Consider the following 19,776-nt stretch of genomic DNA (forward strand, 5'->3'; position numbering starts at 1 on the left):
CTCAGAATACAAATTCCATTCACTAATTCTCTTTTGGGGGGGAGGGTCTGAACAATTCTTAGGGGTAATTACTGGCAGTTCTCCAACATACTGTGGACCAACATCTCTGTCCTTTCTCCTTTCCTGTTCTGTTAAGGGTATGAAAACAGTGAAATGCAAATGGTGAGACAGCCTTAGGGCTGGACAAAGGTGCTCTCAGATTTTATTTAACTGGGCTGAGTGCTGAGTCTTCTTGCTTTTCAGAAAGTGAGTCATTTAACTAAAAATGACTTGCAAGATTGAACAGCTGCTGCTAAAGACACACCACACACATATTTGGAGTTCCAGTGGGCTTTTATTGAGATAAATTAACAAATCAAGATTTTATCCACCATCTTTTCTTTCAAATTCAGCAGAGACTCTGGTCAACATATGTGTACATACAACGTAAGACGTTCCAACAAAAACACAGCCCCACTGGAACATTTGCCAATTAACAGAAAGCCAATTTTCCCATTTCCCAGATGTTTTCAAAATTGAGTCCCCACTGTTCACTTCTCAGTGGAACTGGTCCCTTGTGGCTAGGGACACTGGAATTCTATCCTGTTTTTACTAAACAAAAAATTATTTTTTTCGTTTTAATTTTGTTTCAAAAAAGGGAATAGTGACTTTGTTTTCTCCAAGCACCCCTCCCCCACAACCACTGGTTAAAATACAGTAGCCTGTATCTTAATAGCCCAACCCTACCCCCTCCCTTGCCCTGCCCAGTACTTTCTACTGGAGAATTTAAATACACTTCTGTTGGAATCTGTCAGCTATGGAGGGGCACAGTCCAGGTGCCAGGCTAGCTCCCTCTGACCTCATGAACCTTTGGACACTTAACTCTTTACCCCAAAGATGAGTTTTTAGATCAGAAAGGAGTGGATTTTCTTTGGAAGTTAAAAAACAAAAACCAAAAAACTAAAGGTATGAAGTACAACTACAGGCTCAAAAGGTCCACTAAAGTTCACCAAGTTGACTACATCAGCTCCCATGAGGCCAAAAATTTTTGGCTTGACAAAGTTATTTTGCCAGAAAAATGATTCCACAACAGCTTAAGATACACAGAACGCTGAAAAAAAGTTGCAAATAAAAACAACATGGCTTAATTCCCAAGAATTTATTTCATCTTTTTGTTACTCATCTATAATAAGGTCAGGAGTGTGACTAAAGGCAGTTTCTGATGAGGTCATGAGCTTCCAAAGTGTTTCTAAATCCTTAGTGCAGATACCCTCCCTTTTGGGGCAAAATAACCTCCCTCCCACCCCTATTAAAAAAGAAAAAAAGAAAAAAATTAAACCAAGTGATCAGAATGAGATGTTTTGATTCCAACAATGTACACTCAAGGCTTTGTGCTGTCTGGTTCTAATCCAAGCATGATGGTATCAAACACAAAGCACATGGCAAAGGAAAGATGCTCCCATCTCATTCTGAAAACAAATATTGATAACCAATTGCCTCCCCCCTCCCCCCATCCCTCGGGGCCAACCTGTATTATGATGCTGGGACCAACTTGAAAATAATTTAGAGATTATATTTAGGTTTCTCTCCCCCTTACTTCTTCCCATGGAAGATCATTTTAGAATAAATTTATTCCATTCCATTCCTAAGGGAAAAGGCAAGGTTTCTCCATCAGAATGTAAGGAAGAGAGAGACAGCAAGCTGTGTAACGGTCCATAACTCATTACACGACTATATAACCACTGGTTAAACCAGGAGCTGATTGTAATTTAAATATTAAAAATAAGGGGAGTATTTTTTATCCAAATGAACCACTGGAAAAATAGTACCATTACTTAAACACCCAATACTGGAAGGAACAGAAAAACAACTAATAATAACAATGCTCCTTATTTTAAGGGGAATTGAAGAAAAAAAAAAAAGACTAGGCTTTGACCTAGTTGGTAGAGCATCTTTCCATTTAACAATTCCTACTCAAGAGTCAAGCACCAGAACTGGACAGCTGTCTGTGTAAGACGGTGTCCAATCGTGGTGTCCCAGATCGTTTTAAGTGCCACTCCTCATCAGAGGCTGTACTTCAGGAATACTTTCAGTTTAAAGTCTGTGCTTTTAGAGGGACCCACAGGCACGTGGCACCAGGCAGAGCAGTCGGAGGATGGCAAGAGACTGCGTGTTTGTTTAGTCACCCACACACTCTAGCGAGACACAAAATTGCATTTATGAACTTTCCTTCTTTTTCTTCTATAATGAATGATCCCTCTTACCTCGCCAGAGATGGGGGGGAAACAGAGAGCTGCATCAGTACAAGGGCAAGATTTTTTGGTCAAAAGTTGATGCCTTTGAAGTTCCCTCCCCCCACCCCTCCCTGGAAAAAGGTTACTTTTTAAATTAGGCCTTGCATTTAGTAACCAACATTGGCTGGAGACACACAGTGTGGCTTGGATACCAGATAAATGAGTTATTCTTTTTTGGGTTTGTACTGTGCAGCTCTTGCTACAGTTTTTAAGGAGTTAGGGCTATGTCTGGTCAGGAGGCATCTGCAGGATTTTGATCCTCAAGGAATTTTGGAATCACAAATAATTTTGCTTAGAACGAGGCAGAGTCAAAAAAGCAACTTTGAGTAACTGACTTCTTTATCCAGATGAGTTAAGCATGAAAGTTTATGTAAGACATATCCTGGAATATTTTAGGGTTTTTTAAAAGACAATGACAAATGGAAACCGATTTTTTTTTTTAATTTTTTTTCTTTTTTTTCTTTTTTTTAAATCCTAGATGCCTCCTGATTGACCTAGTATACTGGGTTAAAAGGGAATTAAAAACATTAAAAAAAAAGTTCACTGGTATTGATTCATCTCACTCCTTTTGCCTGGAGATCAGGCCAAACATCAAGCATGTTGGGAGGGGCACAATTTAAAGCAACACTATTGACTGTAAAGCATTTGCCAGCAATTTACAATGCAAAATGACAGATAATTCTTGTCACAAAGCAAGAAGATGGCAAGCAGCTTTCTGTAGCATGAAAGTTAACAGCTCTCAGGGGTTGCCCGTTCCTGCAAGTTTATTCATCAAGGTGGGCAGAGGGCAACACAAAGTACAGGAGGTGATCCACAGAAAGTAAGCCCCAGAACTGCTGAAATTACCAAAGCTGGTACTGGCTAATATTCTGAAATGCAAACCCATGCTTTATATATATACTGCTCAAAGACACTGCCGCGCAATCACATCCCCACACTGCAAGGCAAATTCTTTGTCCCCTTTTGCAGAGCTTGAAAAGTTTCTCAAACTTTTAAAAAAGGCTGGCGGGGAACAGTATCAGAGAGAACGTCTCAAAAAAATAACATCTTGAATTAGAGGTTTGTGAAGCTTCCGTGCTCTCTGTCAGGCCTACTCCAAGGTTCTATATGAGGCAGTGTGGCAGCAGTGAACCCCAGGCTCCTGGGCCTCTTTTCCAATGTAGGATTCCTGTAGAGGTCTGTTCTCTACAGGAAGAAGCCAAAATACTTTTTAGATTTAGTGTTGCGGAAAACTGAGCCCCTCTCATCTTTAGCTGCTCCCATAATCACTCTAATCCCCTTAATCCCAGCAACCTTCATCCAAAAAAAAAAATATATATATATGTATATATATATATATGAACCCAGAAAAAAAACCTATTTACAAAGTTTATACAAGTATACACACCCAATTTTCTATGGGACACGCTCTGCCACAGAGGAAAGAGGGTCAAAGGCTCTGACATGTCTACACATCAAGTGCCATAACTGCTAATGGAGGCGTATGTAAACCAGTCTTTAGTGTTCTGCTATAGAGCACAAAAGGCTTGTCATATGGCTCCTGCGATGATAGACTGCTCTTTCCTTTGGGAGCGATGATGTTGTATCTACTCAGCCCAGAAGAAATTTTTACTTGGGATTGTTTTTTTTTTTGTTAAATACATGTATTTACAGTGCGGATGAACTGCAGTTGCATATCAACTCCTCCACATAAAGAAAAAGAAAATGGTGTTTAACATTACTAATATGTTTCATCTTCCAGCCCTGGGCTTGAGTATCGGGTAGAAAGGGAAGAGAGAGACTTCAACTTGAAACCAAAATGAAAAGACAAAAATTTTTAAAAGAAAGAAAAAAGAAAAAAAAAAAATACTATTGTTGATTCCTTGGGCTGTGTCTAAAAGATGATATTCTGAATGGTCTCATAGCATAAGGCACTTCGCACAAATAAGTAATAAGCTCTTCAGGCTTAAAAACGGATGAGTAACCAGGGAGAAGTTGAAATGCACTCAAGAGTCAGCTGTTGGAGAATTCTGAAATCGTAGACAAGCTTGTGTTCATCAAGGTTCTTCTCTTTTTAGGGTTTCTCCCCTTCTTTCTCTTCCTTCTTTGTCCCCCCTTCCCCAGAAAAATTTTTAAAAAACCAGCAGTTAGTGCAACTAATGTTCAGTCAGCACACAGTGCAAACAAGTGGAACAAAAAAGGTAAATTCCTTTTCAGCTTTTCTCTTCACCAGTTTAAAAAAAGAAGAAATGTCTGAGCTCTTAAGTCTTCATAGTTCCAAAATAAAAGAAGATGAAAAACCCACAAAGAGAAGAGCATTCCCCACAAAATCGATGTGTCACAGATCCAAACGAGCCTTCCATAGTTTGTCAAAGCCTAAAGAAAAAAGAAACCTAAAATTATCGCTGGTAAGCAATATAAACTAGGATACACACACGTGAAGTAGGCATTCACAATTCCATCCCAAATGCTCTCCATAATAGCTTCTACTGAGCCTCTTTACACACTATAGAATCCACTCAGGATTAAGAAATTTCCACTAGACATCCCAGAGACAGAATGAAATCCTAAAAGTTCTGGTAGCAGGCAGTAGTAATCTGTGACAATTTTTAAGTTTTTTTAAATCCTATGTGAACTCAACAACCTGTCAGTATACTAGCATACATGGGCTAGTTTTATATTTGTCTAAGAGTTTTGTGTTTGACAAGTAAATTAGGATAAAAATGTTAAAGTGAAAAGAGTAATTTGTAGAACCTAAAAATAATGGGTGAAATGTTCACTGCTAATTTGGAAACTATCATCTCTGAAATCAGATTTTCCTTACAGGAATATTGGCTGTTTTGGAGGGTTTTTTCCTATGTTAATTAAGCCTTGTTTTAAGCATTTCTTCCAGAGTCCTACAGTCAACAAAAGATGAAAAGGTGGGTGCACGTGAGACTCATAACCTGATTATTCCTTTAGCAATAAGGTTTTACAGATAATTTAACCTAATTTATTAGGGTACCCATTAGAAATTAAGAGTGAATACTAACAGATGACTGAGTGATAAAGGAAAAGAGCAAAAATAGTTTAACATTCAAAACTGCTAATTCTTTTTTGCTTCCAATATTTTAGAAGTCTGAATTTGTCTTAAGTACTGTTCACATACACTACCATAGGAAGATGGCATTCAAGAACTGAATTTATGGATTCACCAATAAGATCACTCCAACTGACAAACTTCCTGTTTACTGCCGTTTATGCCAAGAGGTATTTCATCTTTTATTGCTAACTGTATATGGTAGGACATCAAGCTCCCCTGGGGGAAAGAGGCCCTTGACCTCCCTCCTTTAAACATCACGCTCACTTGGCTATTCTGTCAGGCGCACGCCGTGTTAAGGTTTCTCATCTTCTACAGGCTCGCTGTGGTATTCTGCCACATACAGGCTCTTGTCAATGTTGCTCGGGATAGGTTTGATTTCTGTTCCCAGCTGCTCCTCAATACTTTTCAGGTTGAAGCGATCATCATATGTGATCAAGTTGATGGCTAAGCCAAGATGACCAAAGCGACCTAACAAAAAACAATTCTAATTAATAAGAATTAAATATGACAGTCAACGTGCAAGCATTAGTCTCTAAGTGGCAAATCCATATAGGATTAATGTTTTTATTTAGTGCCACTGAGTATATGAATCCATATACACATTATTCATAGCCTAAAGTAACAGTGTCAAAAGTTGCCAAAATACACAGTATAAAATACAAACAGTACAGTTACAAAAGTGAGGTTCTAATTTGTAAGTCTTAAATTAGGCATCAGGTTATTTTAACTTAAAAAAAAATAAATGTCCTGGAAGAATTAGAAATTGATGTATCAAAAAACTAAATCAGTTTTAATTCACTATTTTAATTGCTACCACACTCTACTTCACAAAAGGAATAAAATTTAGTGATTAAACTTCTCAAAAAACTTCCACAAAGAACATCTTCTTCCTTTTCCTCACCTGATCTTCCAATACGATGGAGATAGGTCTCTGCCAGCTTTGGGAAGTCAAAGTTTATTACCACATTCACAGCTTGTATATCAATACCTCGGGTAAACAAATCTTTAAAACAAAAAAAACTCCATTATATCCTTCAATTTGGTGTCATAACACTCTTTAACATTTATTTCTAAAGGAACCTAAACATCACTCAATTCATGCAGTAATTCAAAAGCATTCATAAATTATTGGCATTATTTCTCATGCACATTAACCATAAGCAGCTTTCTGTTCACAAGTTACCTTTTACCAGTGCTTTATCAAAGTTTTAAAAAAATGGTCTGAGGTAACACAGTGCAAATCAAGGATGACTGAAAAAGCTTATACACTCAAAAATGAGCTCACAAGTATAATTTTCTTCACTCTATTTTTAAGTACTTAATCCAAGGTTAATAAATTATTTTTAAAGTTCACTGCATAATGGAGAATACTTTAAAAAAGAGGCAATCTACCAGTAGTAATTTATACTTTGTTCAGAATTCTGCTGAATGATTCATCCCATTCTGCTGAATGATTTATAACAGGTCTGAGATAAGCTAATATGCAAGACTATCCCTTCTACTTTTTTCCAGTCCCACAATTATTATACTAATTTAGGCTTTGACAAATACACGTAGAAACTACTCCAATAAGCTCAATAAGCTAATAACTAGGTTTCCCTGCACTTCTCAGCTCCACACGTCAAAATAATCCATGATGGTCAGACAAATATTTCTAATATACTGGTTTGAATTTGTAACATGTTATTTTCAACTGTCTGCAGATAAAATTTAAAATTGCCATTCAAAGTCCTCTGCTCTATACTCTCGTTGTAACACATCTCAAAACTTCCACTATACCAACCTCACCCACTATACTTCTTTACACTATCTTCTTAGTGATCTCTAGACTACTTTTTATGCCAGGCCCCTAACAAAATATTCCTTCTTATCCAAGTCTAAAACTCATCTATAGCCTATAAATTACAATTTCATATCTTCTCAGATCACCTCAGCTAGTTATTTCCCTCTCCTATGAAAATTTAGGGTTATTTAACTGTATATACCTTACACTTGCAAATTACCTTTACTCCCTTGGAGATCTAGCCCAATGCCTGTTTTTGTCAAATTTTACTGCCACAGCCATGGCCATTTGTTAAATATACTGCCACTGAGGTAGAACAGCAGAGTCAAGTCACGTGTAACAGAGAACACATAGTGTGCCAAGTCTAAGGTATTTACTACATGGACTTTACAGAAAAAGTTTGCAGGCCCAGTCTGAGGTTCTTTTGTCATCTTTTTATCTCTGATTAAACAACTACTCCTTGAGAGGGGTGGTACTCTGTATGTATTTATACATGTTACACATAAATGTTCAGTACTTATTTGATCATGTATTTGCCCACTGTTCTGAAAAACGAGAAGAAAGCACCGGCACTTCAAAAACTTATCTGAGGGCAGCCTCAGCAAGTTAACGCTTAAAAATGAAACCATGTAACCACAGCAGTAATTCATAACAATGTGTGAGTTCTATAAGTACTATGAACTCTTTCTAGGGGAAAAAAAAAGTATTTTTCATTCTCAAATAAGGAAATGGTTAATGGCAAATGGCACCTTTCTCCTTGTCTGTACAGTTGACCCTTGAACAAATCAGGGGTTAGGGTCTCAGTTGAAAATCTGCATATAAAGTTGAAAATCTGCATATAACTTTATAGCCGGCCCTCAGAACCCATACATTTCTGTATTTATCTCTGTGTATAGCTCAAAAATTAAAAGCAAAAAAACAAAAAGCTAGGTTCTTCCCTCTATCCAGAAACCTAGTTTAGATTATAAACCTAGTATCAATACTAAGACTATATTCCCAGTGTACAGACAGGAGGCTACTCAATCTAACTGTCCACATGCACCCCCAGTCTGCTTTTATGTAGTGAAATACACCAGAACACAAACTAGTCTTATTCTGGTAAAAGAAAGAAAGGCCATAATAAACCTCCAAAACACAGTTTCTTAACATAATTCATTTTGCATATGCTAAATAGAACTCATTCCTATATGCTAAAACTATTCAGAAAATACACAAACTCCAAAACTGGTTTAATAGGCAGAGATGAAGCAGGAGTGCCAAAATAAGTGTTCTGCAGTTTCAGGTATGGAATCTAATTTCAAAAGTTAACTACAAAAAAAAAAAAGTTACCTACAGATCATTCTCAACTTCAGAAATTCTAGAAATGGTAGGAGAGGGAGCTGACTATGTCAGGAGCTTCACTGCAGGATAGGACAGAGAAAGAACAAAACTAGGAAGAAAAACAATGGGTAAAGGAATAGAAAATACCTACCAGTGCAAACAAGATTGCGGCATAAGCCATTTCGGAAATCATGAAACACACGATTTCGATGTTCCTAGGAATAAAGCAATGCATTTATTTGATTACAACTCACACAAGCCTCCAAATTTCCATCATTTTTTTTTCCTACCCAAGCAGTTTTTTTATACCCAAACTTGTTTACATGAATGAGAAAGGAACCACATTCAATATACATTAAAAACAAAAGGTGAAAAAAAAATAAGTCTCCCATGGGAATTAATAAGCAACAAATATACACGTATTCATATTATCTCAATTCTTAAAGGTATTTTTTTTTTTTGCTGGAGTTGGTTTTAAGTGACAATTTTCACCATATTTACTTCTAAAATGTTTCAAATAAACGCTGCCAAAAGTTTAGCTTAACTGAAACATCTACTACTTTTCAGTTATTATATACAAAAGCTAAAAAAAACTTTTCAGTTAAAAAATGAAAACACACTATCTCAAGCAAAATCAATAAATCTAGCATCTGGCAAACTGGTCTTTCTTTTCAACACAATGTTCTTCCACTCTGAAATATTCTCTTCCATTTTATACTTCATTTCCGGTGGTAATTTTAATATTAGGTGCCTGCATGACGGTATCTGATCCATGACAATAAGCTTCTTTGAAAACCATATGTGAGCTGATTAAGTTCTTAACCTGTCAGACCACAGAAACTGCTTTCCTATCATGAAATTTCACAATGTTAGCACACATAAACACAATATGTTGACAGTTTTGAATTTATTTTCTGTTAAATCAAGTTCTGAAACAGATCCCATCCTTTTTCTAAAGGCAAACAATAAAGAGAAAAAGATGAACCTGAGAAGGTACACAGATAAACTAGAACCTTCTACAAACCTTCCAAAACTGTGGCTGATAGTCACATATAATGTGGCATCTGAAATGTGGTATGACTGAAGACTGTATTTTAAATAGTTTACTGTTGCTAGTGGTTACTATACTAAACACTAGCCCAAATCTAAGATTATGGGGAGGGAAGGGAATAAAATCTCACATTTCTATTGTGCTTGGAAACTGACAAACTATTCATTCATACACAATCTCAATCTTCCTAAACCCTTGTGAAGTAAGGGTACATACTATTACCCCTGTTTATAGTTAGAAAATCTTACCCCAGAGAAGTTAAAATGAAGGGTCCTTTGCCTACTAAATAGTAATTTATTCTTAAACTCAGGGCACTTGGAAGAGCATTAAAACAAAATTCACGAAATATTCAGAAAAGCTTTTTAAAAAACCTATGCAAGTACAAGTTTTACACTCACCTGCCTCATTTTAGCATGGATATAGAAGCAAGAATAACCCAGTTGAGAAATCTTCTTGGCTAGCAATTCAACTCTCTGAGAGGAGTTACAGAAAATAATCGACTGGTTTATCTGAAGCTGAGCACCAGAGGGGGGGAAAAAAAAACACATAAGAAAATAAAATATTGACAAGCAAATAAATGTTGAAAACACTAAGACTTATAATCTCATGACACGGGAGATGCAAAACTATAAAAATTTTAAGTACTCTTCATTTAATAGTTGGAGAAGGTAATGGCATCCCACTCCAGTACTCTTGCCTGGAAAATCCCATGGACGGAGGAGCCTGGTGGGCTGCAGTCCATGGGGCTGCTAAGAGTCGGACACGACTGAGCGACTTCACTTTCACTTTTCACTTTCATGTGTTGGAGAAGGAAATGGCAACCCACTCCAGTGTTCTTGCCTGGAGAATCCCAGGTACGGGGGAGCCTGGTGGACTGCCGTCTATGGGGTCGCACAGAGTCGGACACAACTGAAGCGACTTAGCAGCAGCAGCATTTAATAGTAGTTGCAGTTAAGCACAGTTAATATAGGACCACTCCTTCCAGGGGAAATAGAGGGTTAGGTCCCTGTGAGGACCTAACTCGTAACTTTTTCATCAATGGGTCAACAGATAATCTGGTTTTATGCATATTACTGAGTTTTTTCTGGCTGCACCACATGGCTTGCAGGATCCTAGTTCCCTGACCAGGATCTAGCCCCTGCATTGAGAGTGTGGAGTCTTAGCCACCCGACCACCAGGGAACTCGCCCCATGTGTTACTGTTTTAAAGACACCTTATTTACTCATGGCCAACAGCACCTATAACTCAGGCCTTTATGAAGTTTATCTAATACAACATCTCTGCAAGATGCATGTGTCTTCTTAGTAGCACTGGACAACATGTCAGCACTATGTCTAGGGGCCATTTACAACAGTGGAATCAAGAAAAAAGCACAAAAAAGTGGGGAATGTGGCATTAAATAGACTGTGAAAAGGGTGTTCATTTCTGAGCTCAAACAAGAGGGCAGGGATAAACAGCATAAAGTCTCAAATTTTTCATGTGCGTCTTCAAAGGGCATCTGAGTACTGATCAGGGTGACAAGGAAATTCTGGCAAGTAGGCGAACTTGCAAAAACAGATCTACTTACAACAGAACAATTATAATTACTCAGAATAATGGGATTACCTGTAATTAAGGTCAAATTATTTTAGAATCAAATTAAAAGTGCCTATGACCTGTCAATCATATAGTATTAGCTTCAGATCAACAACTGAAACTACCTTTTAAGAAAAACTAAGGACTTTTTCCTACATTGAAAATGATGAGAAAACTGATACAACTGTTTTATCGAGGTTAAGAAATGGGTAACAATTCAGCAGCTGAAGTCTAACTGGCTCACCCTGGAGAAAAGTGTGTTGAGGCAGTGTACTTTTTGGCGCTCAGTTACATACGCGTAGTACTGGGTTACTCCCTTCAAAGTTAGTTCCTCCATCAGGTTAATCTCATAGGGTTTCTGCAAATGGGAATTCTGAAGGAAAAAAAAAAAGTCTTATAGTTAAAGCAGAGTTTATCTCTTTAAATAAACTTTAACTCAAAATATATCCTCATACATGTCTGTCTGATAAAACTCTTAACTGAAGGGATGCAGCTCTCTTTAAAATATATAATCTGTCATTACCATAAATGGGAGATCTAACATTCAGATATACAGCTAAGTTATTATTATTTTGTACTTTAAATATAGATTATGCTGTAATCAATTTATCTAGCATCAATGGCTATGTCAGATACCAGCTTCATGAACAAATAAAAATCAAAATACTTTTGTACCTTAAAACTTGAAACCAGCATAAAATATAGACTAGTAACATAATGTAATTATGGACAAAGGTACACTCATGGGCAATAGGAAGGTACTGCTTGTAAGTACAGGTTTATACTCACCATGAACTTCTGTACACTAAGAGGGAAAGTAGCAGAATATAATAAAATCTGTCTGTTTTTAGGTAGCGTGAGAATAATATCCTCCATTATCTGCACAAAATCCTGTGACAGCAACTTATCCGCCTGCAGTACAAAAAGATGATCTTAAACTCAATGAAATCATGTCTAAGGTTTTTGGTTAATAAGGAATCATTCCAGCAGAGTTCACAGAATGTTCCTGGCTGTAAACACTATATAGTCCAAAGGCACCAAGACACATTCAGTGATACAAAGAAGGAGGAAGTCTGTAATACTGATCTTCTAAGGGAAAAAAAATCCTAGACAGACATAATCCTTATTCTCATAAAAAATTTTAATGTGATTTCCATTAAAGAGACACTATGGTATAATAGAAGTACAGGCTACAGCATTAAACTACCTGTGTTTAAAACCTGTCAGGGGTAGTTTTTTGAGGCAGAAGCAGGGTGTGTTTCCCTTTGCCTGGCAAATAATAAAAGCTATCCTTTTCTACTTCACCCCCTCACACACACAAACAGAAAACTTGCCTCCTTCGCTATTATCTATGTTGGGAGGTTTCTTAACTACTATTTCAGTTTCCACAATTTAAAAATCAAGGTGTCTTCTTACTGTAGGAATTACTTTATAGGATAACTAACTACCTTATAGGAATGTTGTAAAAATTCAATGAAAAAACACATAAAGCACTTAGTGCTAACACAGTGACTAATAAATGTGATCTCTCATTATTCAAGGATAAAAACCTGTTTCAAATTAGACCAAGAGGAAACGGATCCAGTTATCTTAAAACAGACCAAACAGGAAAATAACTTCATTTCAAGACATCAAAACTGGGGAGTGTGGGGGTGCTCAAGGAGAGAATATACACATACTTGGAGCCTGATGTACAGCAAAAACAACACAACACTGTAAAGCTAATATCTTTCAATTAAAAATAAAAAAAACAAAACATCAACACTGATTTCATATACATATAAAACACTTGCTTGCTAGGTCCCAAGAATGCAGAGCTGAGTAAGTTCTCAAAAGGCACTTTTGGTCTGGTGAGGTAACACATATAACAGAGACAAAAAAACCAAACAATACCAAGTTGGATATGTTAAATGAGGGGTTTTTAAGATGCCTTTTTTTTTAAACATGCTTTTTAAGATGAATCACAGAATGAAGAGAGATGTAGAATGGCCTTGGCTTTGAGGTTATTCAATGATTTCTCACTGCAAAATAAAAATAAACTATCTGACTTCCCTAAGAAAAAGACACAAAGCTGAATTATTCCTATAAACATCTATCATCTATTGCTTTTAAAAGGCAAAACATGTTTTAGAACCAAGTTAGTTTGAACAAACCAACAAGAGTCATGAATTTACTAGAAGGTCTTAAACAGAAAGAGGTTATGCTTCATTCACTGGCAGTTATAAACAAAGCCAAATCAGAACAGAATAGTATGTTTAAAAATGAAAAAAACATTACCTCATCCAATACTATCATCTGGACATGATCAACTTTTGCTACTCCTTTCTTGATAAGATCCAGGATTCTTCCAGGGGTAGCTATCACCACATGCACTACACAAGATTAGAAAACATGTATTTTCATTAATTTTAGTTAGGGCAAGAAAGATACAGTAAAGGTTTATCACACATATATTTTATCAGAAACACTGCTGCAGGAAAAATACAAAGAGGCAAAGATGTGTTTTAGAATACGGATTTCCATTTTGTCTTCAGTTGGCTAGAGGATACCAGTTAGTTTCACCTTTGCAGGTGGTGGGCTACAGCTTTCCAATTCACCTGTTCCAAGTAAGGAACATAGTTCTTTGTCTGAGGGAAACCCCCAGGGAAAAACAAAAAGTGTGCCAAACTTCTGATACAGCAGCTTGCCTCTAATCTATTAAAAGATCAATGGTCTGCCAAGACTGTAACAGGATCAAGTAAGACGATTATTTTAAATTAACAAGGCAGTACAAAGAATACAGTAATTAAACTAATCAAGTATCAATCATATATAAAATCCTGACTAAAAGTCAATGTATAACGTTATGTAAGTGGATTTCAACTCTTGCTGTTTTCTTTTTTCACTAAGTAATGTATCATGGAGAACTCTTCATGAAAATGAATACAGACCAGCTGCACTCTTTAATGGCTGTGTGGCATTCCATTCAGTCTATATCCCAATATATTTAGCCAAATTTCCCTGATATTTAGGTTGTACAGTTTTTCAGTACTACAAACCACACTGTAGTAAACAACTTTGCATTTGTCCAATTATTTATTCAAAAAGACTGTTAAAAACATACATTTATAATTTTGAAACGCAACGCCAAATTTCCCACCATAGAGACTGTATCAATCTATACCCCCATGTTGCAAGACAACAAATTTCTTCACAAATGCATATTACTGGTTACTAATTAGCCTTTCCAATCTTAATTAATTTTGTCAATCAGATAGGTACAATATCACTTTACTGTTTTTATATGCAATTTAAAAAATTACTAGTAAGGTTAAATATCCTTTCAATGACTAAAATAATTTTTTTCTTCTTGACTGAAATGGTCATTTCCTTATTTTTCTACTGCAATGTTTGTTCCCTATTTTAAGAACAATTTTAATAAACTACTGAAAGGAAACACTTGTGTGTCAAATTACAGAGAGCAAGCCAGCTTATATCCAATCATTTTCCTACCTGTATCATCAAGCCTCATTATGTCATCCCGTAAATTGGTTCCTCCTGTGGTTGCCATCACTTTGGCCCCTCCCATGTGTTTGCTGACCTGGATGCAAATTTGACTGACCTGTAGAGCAAGTTCTCTAGTGGGAACAATCACCATTGCTGGAAAATATCAACAAACAGAAAAGAGGAGGGGAGGAAAAAAAAAAAGCCATATATTAAGAGTTTAAGAAGCTACAGAAATATTGTCCCTTGTAATCAAGACACTCAAACGAATATATTTCAAAAAAAGAACCTAACATGGTGTACCAGAAAGAGGAGGAGCTAAGATGGCGGAGGAATAGGACGGGGAGACCACTTTCTCTCCCACAAATTCATCGAAAGAACATTTGAACGCTGAGCAAACTCCACAAGACAACTTCTGAACGCTGGCAGAGGACATCAGGCACCCAGAAAAGTAGTGTACCAGATTTAGACTTTTCCTCAGTAACAATGCTGTACTATTCTTCTACTCTTCCTGGTTAACAAAGCCTTACAGGGTCCTTTGAGTTGGCAATTATTAGCTCAAAATTTATTAATATTTTAGTAAGAGATCACTAGTTAAAATGCCCAAATAGGAAACTCCTGCTGCCCAGTTCTATTTATATCATATGAACATAATAGGAAGATGGCAGAAATAATTATTATAGATCAAGAAAGCATGGGAAGAAAAAAACTGAAAATTTTAGAAAAAGCTTTAAAGGTGAAAATATAGATCTATTAGCTTTGGGTACAGCTATGGAAATGTGTTTCTTCCCTACTGCTTTAGATGTTAAAATCCCTAAGCCCCAAGGCTTCAGAGGGAAAAAGTTCCTGCTTTGACAAGGATCTCTGCAGACACAGCTGTCACAAGAAACGTTCTGGTTCTGTAGTTTTAAGTATCTATTTCAGATAATTTAATTTCCCTATCTATAGGACAATAATTCTTATTTTGCCTATCCCACTGGAATGTTGTCGTAACTGTATAATATGCAAAAGAATCTTAAAAACTAGAAATCTCTTTTTAAAAAGTTAGGAATCATTTTTACAAGACAACCAGGCCAAAAGCTGTGAAAAGGGTAAATACTAATTTCAGATGACTTAAGTTCCAACTGAGAAAAGATGATAATATCTTCTATACATATCCAAGATTTAAATCACCATTTATAGTTTGAACAACCAACCTTGTATATTGTCCTTCTTCAGGTCTAGCCGTTCAAGTAAGGGAATGAGGTAGGCACCGCTCTTGCCTGTTCCGTTTTTTGCTCTAGCTAAAATATCCCTACCAGATAAAGCAATGGGAATGCTCTCCTCCTAGAAGAGATCAAACAATGCATATTACTTGTGAATAAATACAGTACATAGGCAAGTTCTTCTCTAAAACACACTTAAAGTATACAAAGTTCCTTGGTATTGAAGTATTTTACAAAAGTAAAGACCAAATAAATTAGCAGGACCTCAACATCACCATTAGTATCAACTGACATTTATCAGAACTATTCATAAAGTACATTCTAAATTTAGTAATAAAAACCTTTGAGTTTGTATGTGTGAGCATCAACAGAGAAAGAGGAGGAACTTGGGCTGACACAATAAACACAGAGGAAAAAAAGCAAAGGACATTTCACAATTGAAAACTGGAAGAAAAAACAGCACAAACAATATTCCAAAGAAGGACTATATGATATTCTGAGACTAGTAAACCAACTTGACCACCATAAAAAATTATAGGTTGGACAATTTTATTCCTACACAAATAGGACTCAGCTGGAAAAGTTTAGTCTTGGGTCCTATCTTTTTTTTTAATTGTATTACATAATTGACCAATGTCTGTCTCGCAGCCAACTTCTGTCCTGAGATGTGACCTGACTTCTCGTTTTCAAATTTGGCTTACTCATGTGTGCTTCACACATGAGTGTTTTGCATAAGATATTATTTCTTATTAGGGCAAATTTCCCAGACAATAGCAAAGGATTTTCAACAATTACTAAATATTAAATACATATATACAGAGAGAAATTTAAAAAGGTAAAACAGGTATGAACAGAGGAAGTAGAACACTTCTATTTCTAAAACTAAAAATTTTAATTTCTACAACTAGAAAATTAGAAAAATAAATTAGGAAAAATACTCACAATCACTATAATTAGTTTTTTCTATGCTTGAGCTAATGACCAAAACAAATATCTCTAGCAATTTAAAACTGTTACTGGAGAAATACCGAAGTCATCAGCATCATGACTTTCATTTCCTACCATGACATTTATTTTAGAAACCCAATCACAGGGGTCAGACGGGTTCCATATAATCAGAATAACTAACGTTGCTGCCAGAACAACTGTGAAAATAGTTCAGTGACAACACTGTTATCTTACTCCAATGGCCAGCATTAAACAGTCTGCTTATTACGTAGGGTGAAGTAGGACAAAGAAAACCTTGGTTTGACCCTCTGGTCTTAAATCCTTCCTTGCTTGAACCCATGTGTGTAGTTACTCAGTCGTGTATGACTCTTTATGACACTGTAGACTGTAGCCCGCCAGGCTCCCATGTCCACAGGATTTTTCACAAAAGAATACTGGAGTGGGGGTGCCATTTCCTTCTCCAGGGTACCCTGACCCAGGGATCCATGTCTCCTACAGCTCCTGCTTTGCAGGGAGATTCTTTATCCTTTGAGCCATAACTCTGAGTCAACTCTATTAATTTTCAGTTGTCCCGAAGGCCAATTATCACATGGGTTCATTCTCTATTATGGTTTTTAAACAGGTTACCAGTATACCACTCCGTTTGACAGCAGAAAAAGACTTTAGTCTCTCAGTGACTTCCTGAGTCAGATCCTTTAAAAGGATAAGATATCTCAATGAAGTGAGACAGAATAGAATTAGATTGGGGCTATCCTAATTCCCTTTTGGGGTCTACACTGTGACTTAGATTAAAGGCCACTGACTTCTATTTCTCTGCTCTTTGACAGGACTTATGTTGTACAGAAACAGAAACTATTTAAGGATAGGGCTTTAACAAAGTAAGCTAGCTAGCTTGTAAGTTAGGATGCACTGTACTTTGTCTCATATGGTGGCTATTATGATTAGCAGTCAGAGAATTCAGTATATTCACACTGTCTCTTACCACTGTTTGCTAGGAAGATTAAGCAATATGAAGTGAGAAAATTCAAGTCAGATTCAGAAAGCTTTGAAACTCAAGAGAAGTCATGGGGAACTGCCAGGGAGAAGAGAAAGGAGGAAGGAAGCTAAAAATTTTAAAAACTTACTGTGATGGGTACTACACTTAGATACTTAATGTTAATTATATCCTTTCAAGTTAGGTCACTTTTTGTCTTACAAATGGCAAAATGGATCCTCAAAATTGTTTTGCACAAGGTGACTAAGCAAGAAATGCTAGAATCAGGATTTGAACTTAAGTCTGCAAATAAGAGAAACTTGAACCTCATACACTACTAAGTAGAATATACAGCCCATTTTGGAAAATAGTCTGGCAGTTCCTCAAAAAGATAAAAAATTACCATATGAACCAGCAATTCTACTCCTAGGTATATACCCAAGAGATATGATAATACCCCCACAAAAAATTCTATATACATCAGTGTTCAAAAAAGCATTATTCATAATAGCTAACAGTGGAAACTACCCTACCAACTGAGGAATGGATAAACCAAATGTGGTACAGCTATACAGTGGAATATTATTCAGCAATAGAAAGGAATAAAGTACTGACACATGCTACAATATGGATGAATCCTAAAAATATGCTAATTCAAAAAGCCACAGCTATGTCACAAAGAGCATATATTTTATGATCCCATTTACATCAAATTGTCTAGAATAGGTCAATCCATACAGACACAAAGTAGATTAGTGGTTAGAGCTAGGGGAAGAAGGGTAACTACTAAGTAAGTTTCTTTTTGGTGAAAATGTTCTAAAACTGATTGTAGTAATTGGCTGCACAACTGTGAATATATTAAAAAAAACCCCACTGAATTGCATTACTTAAAATGTGTAAACTACACCCTAAGGCAAAAAACAAGCAAACAAAACACCACCAGAACACAAAAACCAAACACTCAAAAACAATCCCACGAACTTAAAGGTATGTCTGATTCTGCCACTTTAGCTCTCCAAAGTCCATGTTCCAGTTCCACTGTAAGGTCTGGGGACTGAGCCAATATGTATTTATTGTGTTTTAATAACCCTAGTATCCATTTCCCTTTCTTTGCTGTTGTTCAGCCACGAGTCCTGTTCGACTCTCTGTGACCCCACTGGGAGCGGCACACCAGGCCTCCCTGCCCCTCACCATCTCCCTAAGCTTGCCAGAGCTCATGTCCACTGTATCAGTGATGCCATCCGGCCATCTCATCCTCTTGACACCCCTTTCTCTTTCTGCCTTCAAGCCTTCCCAGCATTAGGGCCTTTTCCAACGAGTCGGCAGTTCGCATCAGATGATCAAAGTACTGGAGCTTCAGCTTCAGCATTCAGGGCTTCTCTGGCGGCTCAGATGGTAAAGAATCTCCCTGCAGCGCTAGAAAACAGGCTTCGATCCCTGGGTTGGAAAGATCCCCTGGAAAAGGGAATGGCTACCCACTCCAGTGTTCTTGCCTAGAGAATTCCATGGACAGAGGAACCTGGCAGGTTACAGTCCATGGGGTCTCACACGACTGAAAGATTAACACTTCCCTTTCTTAGTAGCATCCTAAACTTTTTTCTGAGGAATTATATTCTCTCCAGCCCCTGATGGATAATCTAGCCAACTTCCGCAGCTAAATGAAGACAGCAACTGCTTTTTAATTCCTAGGGTCAGTTGAACTTAAATCTTAATTTCAGGGAGAACAAAATGGATACTGTGGAGGCAGTTATGATTAAGGTATCTACTGCTCCCTAGAAAAAAAAGGAGATGGAAGACAGTAATTTCAAAAATAGTATCTCCAGTCTAAGGAACACACTCCAGTTTTACCATAGTATCCAATGAAGACATGCATTTAAAGCCTTTTTGAGAATTTAGGAAAACAATTCTTTTAGCCATAGTAAATTCGTGTTAGCAGGAGGAATGAATTACAAAAGAATTAAGAATGTTCTCATTCTTAACTATAAATTTGACCAATGACTAATTAGACTTGGTTAATGAAATAATTCCTCAAAATAACTTCATATTCCCAACTTGATATGAAATTTGGTTGCCAACAGAAGTTAACTTTCATTTTTCTCTCAAT

At 36.7% G+C, this 19,776-nt stretch overlaps 1 protein-coding gene across 4 annotated transcripts in view; it reads right to left on the reverse strand.

Annotated features, from left to right (window-relative positions):
- Positions 1–314: 314 nt before the first annotated feature.
- Positions 315–19,776, reverse strand: part of DDX6 (DEAD-box helicase 6) — a 30,895-nt gene continuing 11,433 nt past the window's right edge. For all 4 annotated transcript variants that reach the window (XM_043481193.1, XM_043481191.1, XM_043481194.1 and 1 more), the window contains 10 exons: positions 15,743–15,872; positions 14,556–14,702; positions 13,341–13,435; positions 11,853–11,975; positions 11,308–11,436; positions 9,887–10,003; positions 8,589–8,652; positions 6,236–6,337; positions 5,599–5,802; positions 315–4,628 (listed from right to left, as the gene is read on the reverse strand). In XM_043481193.1, the coding sequence (XP_043337128.1) occupies positions 5,627–5,802; positions 6,236–6,337; positions 8,589–8,652; positions 9,887–10,003; positions 11,308–11,436; positions 11,853–11,975; positions 13,341–13,435; positions 14,556–14,702; positions 15,743–15,872 (1,083 nt within the window). In that variant the 3' untranslated portion in view covers positions 315–4,628; positions 5,599–5,626. The remainder of the gene's footprint in view (positions 4,629–5,598; positions 5,803–6,235; positions 6,338–8,588; positions 8,653–9,886; positions 10,004–11,307; positions 11,437–11,852; positions 11,976–13,340; positions 13,436–14,555; positions 14,703–15,742; positions 15,873–19,776) is intronic.

Source organism: Cervus canadensis, chromosome 11 (assembly GCF_019320065.1).
Source record: "Cervus canadensis isolate Bull #8, Minnesota chromosome 11, ASM1932006v1, whole genome shotgun sequence".
Taxonomy (NCBI): Eukaryota; Metazoa; Chordata; class Mammalia; order Artiodactyla; family Cervidae; genus Cervus; species Cervus canadensis.